General features: G+C 57.9%; 1 protein-coding gene across 1 annotated transcript; it reads left to right on the top strand.

Moving 5' to 3' along the window:
• Positions 1 to 4,080: 4,080 nt before the first annotated feature.
• STARD7 (StAR related lipid transfer domain containing 7) lies at positions 4,081 to 6,546 on the top strand. Its single transcript, XM_032448852.1, has 4 exons — positions 4,081 to 4,176; positions 4,420 to 4,530; positions 5,214 to 5,401; positions 6,426 to 6,546. The coding sequence occupies exons 1-4, from the start codon at positions 4,081 to 4,083 to the stop codon at positions 6,544 to 6,546; spliced, it is 516 nt and encodes a 171-aa protein (XP_032304743.1).
• Positions 6,547 to 7,282: the final 736 nt, after the last annotated feature.

Raw genomic sequence — 7,282 nt, 5'->3', positions numbered from 1 at the left:
GTGGGGCCGGCCTCCTCCGCCTCCTCCTCCTCCTCCCCGCCGTCGTTCCGCTTTGGCCGCCGCCGCCGTTACCGGGCGTTTAATGGCGGCTCTGAGCGCTGTGTTTGTGTGGGACGGGCAGCGCATTGAGGAGGAGGAGATGGAGCGGTGAGTGCAACGGGGTCCGGTAATGCACCCTATAGAACCCGTATAGACCCTATATAGACCCTATATAGCTCCTATAGAACCCCTATAGATCCTATAGAGCCCCTATAGACCCTATGTAGACCCTATAGACCCTATAGACCCCATATAGACCCTATATAGACCCTATAGAACCCCTATAGAACCCCTATAGAACCCCTATAGGCCCTATATGGCCCCTATATAGCCCTATATGGCTCCTATATAGACCCTATAGACCCCATATAGACCCCATATAGACCCTATAGACCCTATATAGACCCTATATAGCTCCTATGGAACCCCTATAGATCCTATAGAACCCCTATAGACCCTATATAGCTCCTATGGAACCCCTATGGATCCTATAGAACCCCTATAGACCCTATATAGCTCCTATAGAACCCCTATAGACCCTATAGACCCTATAGATCCTATAGAACCCCTATAGACCCTATATAACCCCTATAGATCCTATATAGTCCCTATAGTCCCTATATAACCCATATATAACCCCTATAGCCCATATAGCCCCTATAGACCCTATAGAGCCCTATGGACCCCTATAGACCCTATAGAACCCCTATGTAACCCCTATGTAACTCCTATAGCCAACCCCTATAGACCCTATAGAACCCCTATAGACCCTATAGCCCCTATATAGGCCCTATAGAGCCCTATGGACCCCTATAGACCCTATATAACCCCTATGTAAGCTCTATGGAACCCCTATAGCCCCTATATAATGGCCCCTATATAGTCCCTATGTAGCTCCTATGGAACCCCTATGGTTCCTATGGAACCCCTATAGCCCCTATGTAGTTCCTATAGACCCTATATAACCCCTATAGAACCCCTATAGCTCCTATAGCCCCTATATAATGGCCCCCTATGTAACCCCTATAGCCAACACCTATAGCTCTTATGTAGCCCCTATAGACCCTATATAGCCCCTATGTAACCCCTATAGCCTCTATGGAACCTCTATAGTTCCTATATAACTGCTATAGACCCTATATAACCCTACTGTAAACCCTATAGCCAACTTCTATAGACCCTATGGAACCTCTATAGCCCCTATGTAACCCCTATAGAACCCCTATAGCCCCTATATAATGGCCCTATAGCCCCTATGGAACTCCTGTAGTCCCTATATAATCCCTATAGACCTTACATAGCCCCTGTATAACCCCTATGTAATCCCTATAGCCCCTATGGAACCCCTATAGCCCCTATATAGTGGCCCCTATAGACCCTATATAACCCCTATGTAAGGCCTATAGCCAACCCCTATAGACCCTATGGAACCCCTGTAGCTCCTATGGAACCCCTATAGCCCCAATATAATCCCTGTAGCTCCTATAGACCCTATATAACTCCTATGTAAGCCCTATAGACCCTATGGAACCTCTATAGCTCCTATGGAACCCCTATAGCCCCTATATAATGGCCCTATAGCCCCTATGTAATGGCCCTATAGCCCCTATGGAACCCCTATAGCCTCTATATAATGGCCCTATAGCCCCTATGTAACCCCTATAGCCTCTATATAATGACCCTATAGCCCCTATGGAACCCCTATAGCCTCTATATAATGGCCCTATAGCCCCTATGGAACCCCTATAGCCCCTATATAATGGCCCTATAGCCCCTATGGAACCCCTATAGCCCCTATATAATGGCCCTATAGCCCCTATGGAACCCCTATAGCCCCAATATAATCCCTGTAGCTCCTATAGACCCTATATAACCCCTATGTAAGCCCTATAGACCCTATGGAACCTCTATAGCCCCTATGGAACCCCTATGGAACCCCTATAGCCCCTATATAATGGCCCTATAGCCCCTATGGAACCCCTATAGCCTCTATATAATGGCCCTATAGCCCCAATATAATCCCTATAGCTCCTATAGACCCTATATAACCCCTATGTAAGCCCTATAGACCCTATGGAACCCCTATAGCCCCTATATAAAGCTCCCCATAAGGAGCTTTGCTGGTGTTTAATTAACCCCCACCCCGTCTTAACGAAGCTGCCCCTTTAATCCCCCCCATTATTGCCATCCTCAGCTCATTGAGGCTGCCCTTGTGTGGGGCACAGGAAGCATTAATAGGATGGGTCATTAACACCGTGTTAATTAACATCCCTTAATGAGCTGCCCTGTAACGACACCCCATCCCCACCCCATAGAGTCCTGCGCTGACTCAGCACTGGGTCCTACCCAGAGCCATAGAATGGATGGAGGAGCAGATGTGGGACCCCCCCAGCCCCATATATCCCCCCCCAGCCCCACATCTCCAACCCCAGCCCCATATCTCCCCCTCAGCCCCATATCCCCCCCCCAGCCCCCCATCAATCTCACCCACCACCCCCCCAGCCCCCATCATCCCCCCACCTAGCCCCACATCTCCAACCCCAGACCCGCCCATATCCCCCTCACCCCCCATCTCCCACCCCCCCAGGCCCCATATCAACCTTGGGACCCCCATCTCCACCCCAGACCCCCCCATCATTCCCACCCTCCCCGAACCCCACAGATCCCCCCTCAGCCCCATCTCCACCCCACACCTCCACCCCCCAGCCCCACATCTCCACCCCCAGGACCCCCATCAATCCTCCATCCCGACCTCCACCCCCCCCATCTCCACCCACATCTCCACCCCCCCCCCCAAGCCCCCATCTCCGAGCCCCAGCCCATATCTCCCCCATAGCCCCCCATCTCCCCCCCCAGACCCCCATATCCCACCCCATATCCCCCATATCCACCCCATACCCCACCCCAAATCCCCCATATCCCCCCACCAAACCTCTTCCTTTCCCCAGCTCAGCACAGAGATGCAGCTCATGACAAGAAGCGGGCCCGTCCCCCCATGGCAGCGCTGTGGGTCAGCAGCCCCACATGGAGCCCCACACAGACACCGTGCCCCCCCCCCCCGACGAGCACCCGGAGGAGCTGGTGAGGATAAGGCACTAAAGCCTGTGTAGGCGACCCATCGAGGGCACCATCTGTATCAGTACCGAGGTGAGATAATATGGGGGGCAGATGGCCCTATGGGGGGAATCAGGCCAAGCCCTATGGGGGGGTTACAGTGACCCTTGGGGTGGAGCCAGCTGAGCCCATATGGGGCGGTCAGATTGAGCCCTATGGGGGCAGCTGAGTCCTAATGCGGGGTTCAACTGGCCCTTTGGGGGGGGGGAGTCAGGCCAAAAGCCCTATGGAGGGGAGGACTGAGCCTATTGGTGGGGGGGGTCAGATGCAGCCCTATGGGGGAGAACACAGTGAGCCCAATGGGGCGGAGCAGCTGACCCTTATGGGGGGTCACAGTGAGCCACTCATGGGGTCAGGACTTGAAGCCCTATGGGTTGTGGGGGGTCAGGCCAAGCCCTATGGGGGAGGGACAGACTGAGCCCTATGGGAGGGGGACAGATTGAGCCCTATGGGGGGGGGGGTTCAGGCCAAGCCTATTGGGCGGAGGGTCACAGTGAGCCCATATGGGGGTGGGTCACAGTGAGTCCCTAATGGGGGGGGAGCCAGACTGAGCCCTATGGGGGGGTCAGCCAAGCCCTAGTGGTCTGGGGGGTCAAGCTGAGCCTAATGGGGGGGTCACGATTGAGCCTATGGGGGCCAGGCTGAGTCCTATGGGGGGGGGGGGTCATCATCTTGAACCTATAGGGGAGACCAGACTGAGCCTATGTGGGGGGGGGGAATCAGGCCACGTCCTATGGGGGGTCACAGTGAGCCCAATGGGGGTGGATGCCAGTGAAGCCCCCTATGGGGAGGGAAGAACTGAGCCCATGGGGGGTCCAGACTGAGCCGTAGGGGGGGGGTCAAGATGAGCCCTATTATGGGGGTCAGATTGAGCCCTATGGGGGGTTCAGGCCAGGCCCCATATGGGGGGGGGTCAAACTGAGCCCTATGGGGGGGTCAGGCCGAGCCCTGGCAGCTCCATGTTCCATTGCAGTGTTTGGGACGTACACAGACGTGACCCCCCGGCAGTTCTTCAATGTGCAGGTGGGGATCATGGACCTGGGGGGGGGGAACGGGGGCTGCCCCACAAGTGGGGGTTAGAGAACATGGGCTGCCCCACAAGTGGGGGGCGGAGGAGGGGGATGGGGGCACCTCAGTCCCCTATGGGGTCCCACTGCTCGTCTCAGCTGCAGCAGCTCTGCCCCCCATTGCTGCCCCATAACGTTCCCGCCCCATAACGTTCCCGCCCCATAACGTTCCCATCCCATAATGCTGCTCCTTGTGCAGCTGGACACCGAGTACCGGAAGCAGTGGGACTCGCTGGTCATTAAACTGGACGTTATTGAGAGGGACGCGGCCACGGGCTCCGAGGTGATTCACTGGGTCACACACTTCCCGGTGAGCTCCAACACCCCCCACCCCATCCCAATATCCCCCTATAGCTGTGGGGCTGGTCCTGCTATGGGGCTGACCCCGCTATAGGGCTGGCCTTGCTGTGGGGCTGACCCTGCTATAGGGCTGACCCCAATGCCGTGGGGCTGACCCCAGTGCCATGGGGCTGACCCTGCTATAGGGCTGACCCCAATGCCGTGGGGCTGGCCCTGCTGTGGGGCTGGCCCCGCTATAGGGCTGGCCCCACTATAGGGCTGACTCCGCTATAGGGCTGACCCCATTCTGTTGCAGTACCCCAGTGCCATGGGGCTGGCCCTGCTATAGGGCTGACCATGCTGTGGGGCTGACCCCGCTATAGGACTGGCCTTGCTATGGGGCTGACCCTGCTATAGGGCTGACCCCAATGCCGTGGGGCTGGCCCTGCTGTGGGGCTGGCCCTGATGTGGGGCTGGCCCCGCTATAGGGCTGGCCCCGCTATGGGGCTGGCCCTGCTATAGGACTGGCCCTGCTATAGGGCTGACCCCGCTATGGGGCTGGCCCCGCTATAGGGCTGACCCCACTATAGGGCTGGCCCTGCTATAGGGCTGACCCTGCTATAGGACTGGCCCTGCTATGGGGCTGACCCCGCTATAGGGCTGGCCCTGCTGTGGGGCTGACCCCGCTATGGGGCTGACCCCATTCCGTTGCAGTACCCCATGTATTCCCGTGACTACGTGTACGTGCGTCGCTACCGCGTGGACAAGGAGAACAACCTGATGGTGCTGGTGTCCAGGTGGGTGGTTCTGACCCACACTGAACTCAATGGGGCTGGATGGATGGATCCCGTCTGCTCTGCTCTCAGCTGCCCCAAAAGCCCCGGGGTCCATTTGGGGTCATGGTGTGATCTCATCCCCCCCTTCCTCCCTCCTGCCCCCTTTCCTCCTCCATCCCCCCCTTTCCTCCTCCATCCCCCCTTCCCCTTTCCTTCCTCCTTCCTGCCCCCTCTCCCCCTTACCCCACCTTCTTCCTCCTTCCCCCTCCCTCCTTTCTGTTCCCTCTCCCCCCTCCATCCTCCCATCTCCTTCCTCCTCCCCCTCTCCCCCCTTTCCTCTCCCCATCTCCTTCCTCCCTCCTTCTCCTTCTCCCCCCTCTCCTTTCCCTCTCCCCCTCATCCTCCTGTCCCCTTTCCTTCCTCCCTCTCCCCCCTCCATCCTCCCATCCCTCTCCCTTCCTCCTTTCTCCCCCCTCATCCTCCTGTCCCTTCTGCCCTCTCCCCCCATCCTTCATCCTCCCATCTCCTTCTTCCCTTCTGCCCCCTCTCCCCCCTCCATCCCTCTCCCCATCTCCTTCCTGCCCCTTCTCCCCTCTCTCCTCCTTCCTGGCCCCTCTCTTCCCTTTCCTCTCCCCATCTCCTTCCCCATAACTTCCCCTTCTCTCCCCTCTCCTTTCTGTTCCCTCTCCCCCTCCCTCCCCCTGTCCCTTCTGCCCTCTCTCCCTCCATCCTCCCATCCCTCTCCCTTCCCCCTTCCTGCCCCCTCTCTCCCCCTTTCCTCTCCCCATCTCCTTCCTCCCTCCTTCCCCTTCTCCCCCCTCCATCCTCCCATCCCTCTCCCTTCCTCCTTTCTCCCCCTTCATCCTCCTGTCCCTTCTGCCCTCTCCCCCCCTCCTCCATCGTTCCATCTCCTTTCCTTCCTCCCTTCTTCCCCCTCTCCCTCCTCCATCCTCCCATCCCTCTCCCCATCTCCTTCCTGCCCCTTCTCCCTCCTCTCCCACTCTCCTTCCCCATAACTTCCCCTTCTCCCCCCTCTCCTTTCTCTTCCCCCTCTCCCCCCATCCTCCATCCTCCCATCCCTCTCCCTCCCTTCCTTCTCCCCCCTCTCCCCCCTCCTCCATCTCAGGCCATTCCCGCTCCTTTCCTCTAGGGGAGGGCCGTGGGTCCGCGCCCTCCCCCCCCTCAATGCTTTGGCTGCCTTGCCCCCCTCCCTTAAAGCTGTCGGACACGTCGTCCCATGTGCAATAAAAGCTCCACCGCGCCTCATTTAGGGCTGGGGTCTCACCTCCATATAGGGTTGGGGGGGTCTCACCTCCATACTAGGGTTCGGGGGGGGGTCTCGTCCTCCATTTAGGTTGGGGGGTCTCAACTTCCATTGAGGGTTGGCGGGGGGGGTCTTACCTCTTATAGGGTTGGGGGGGCGTCCCTCACTTCCACTTTGGTTGGGGGGGGTAGTCCCACCTCCATGTTAGGGTTGGTGGGGTCTCATTCATTTATGGTTGGGGGGTGGGGTGTTGGGTCTCACCTCCATTTAGGGTTGGGGGGGGGGGGGGGTCTCAGCTCCATTTAGGGTTGGGGGGGGTCTTACCTCTATATAGGGTTGGGGGGGGTCTCAGCTCCATTTAGGGTTGGTGGGGGTCGCCTCACTTCATTAGGGTTGGGGGGTCTCACTCCATTAGGGTTTGGGGGGGGGGTCTCACCTTTCCATATAGGGTGGTTTGGGGGGGGTCAACTTTCCCATTTAGGGTTGGTGGGGTGTCACCCTCCCATTAGGGTTGGTTCTCACTTCCCATCAATAGCGTTTGGGGGGGTTCAGCTCTATTACATGGTTGGGGGGGTCTCACCTCCATATAGGGTTTCGGGGGGTGGTCTCACTTCCATTTAGGGTTGGGGGGGTCTCACCTCCCCCCCACTCAGCACTGCCTTCACACCAGCTGGCCTGCACCCACTCATGTTAGTCACTCCTTGCCCCCCAAAACTCTCCCGCGCCCCCATTAAATCAGCGCC

The sequence above is a fragment of the Coturnix japonica genome, chromosome 22 (assembly GCF_001577835.2).
Source record: "Coturnix japonica isolate 7356 chromosome 22, Coturnix japonica 2.1, whole genome shotgun sequence".
Lineage (NCBI taxonomy): Eukaryota > Metazoa > Chordata > Aves > Galliformes > Phasianidae > Coturnix > Coturnix japonica.
Note: the sequence above shows the minus strand (reverse complement) of the source record. Positions and strands in the feature narration are given on the sequence as shown.

What these genes read in the sequence shown, in the direction of transcription:
- STARD7 (XM_032448852.1), top strand. Translation starts at nt 4,081, where the DNA reads ATGGGGGGGTCAGGCCGAGCCCTGGCAGCTCCATGTTCCATTGCAGTG. An exon ending in GGCAGTTCTTCAATGTGCAG is followed by an intron (nt 4,177 to 4,419) that starts GTGGGGATCATG and finishes CTCCTTGTGCAG; the next exon opens with CTGGACACCGAGTACCGGAA. An exon ending in ACTGGGTCACACACTTCCCG is followed by an intron (nt 4,531 to 5,213) that starts GTGAGCTCCAAC and finishes ATTCCGTTGCAG; the next exon opens with TACCCCATGTATTCCCGTGA.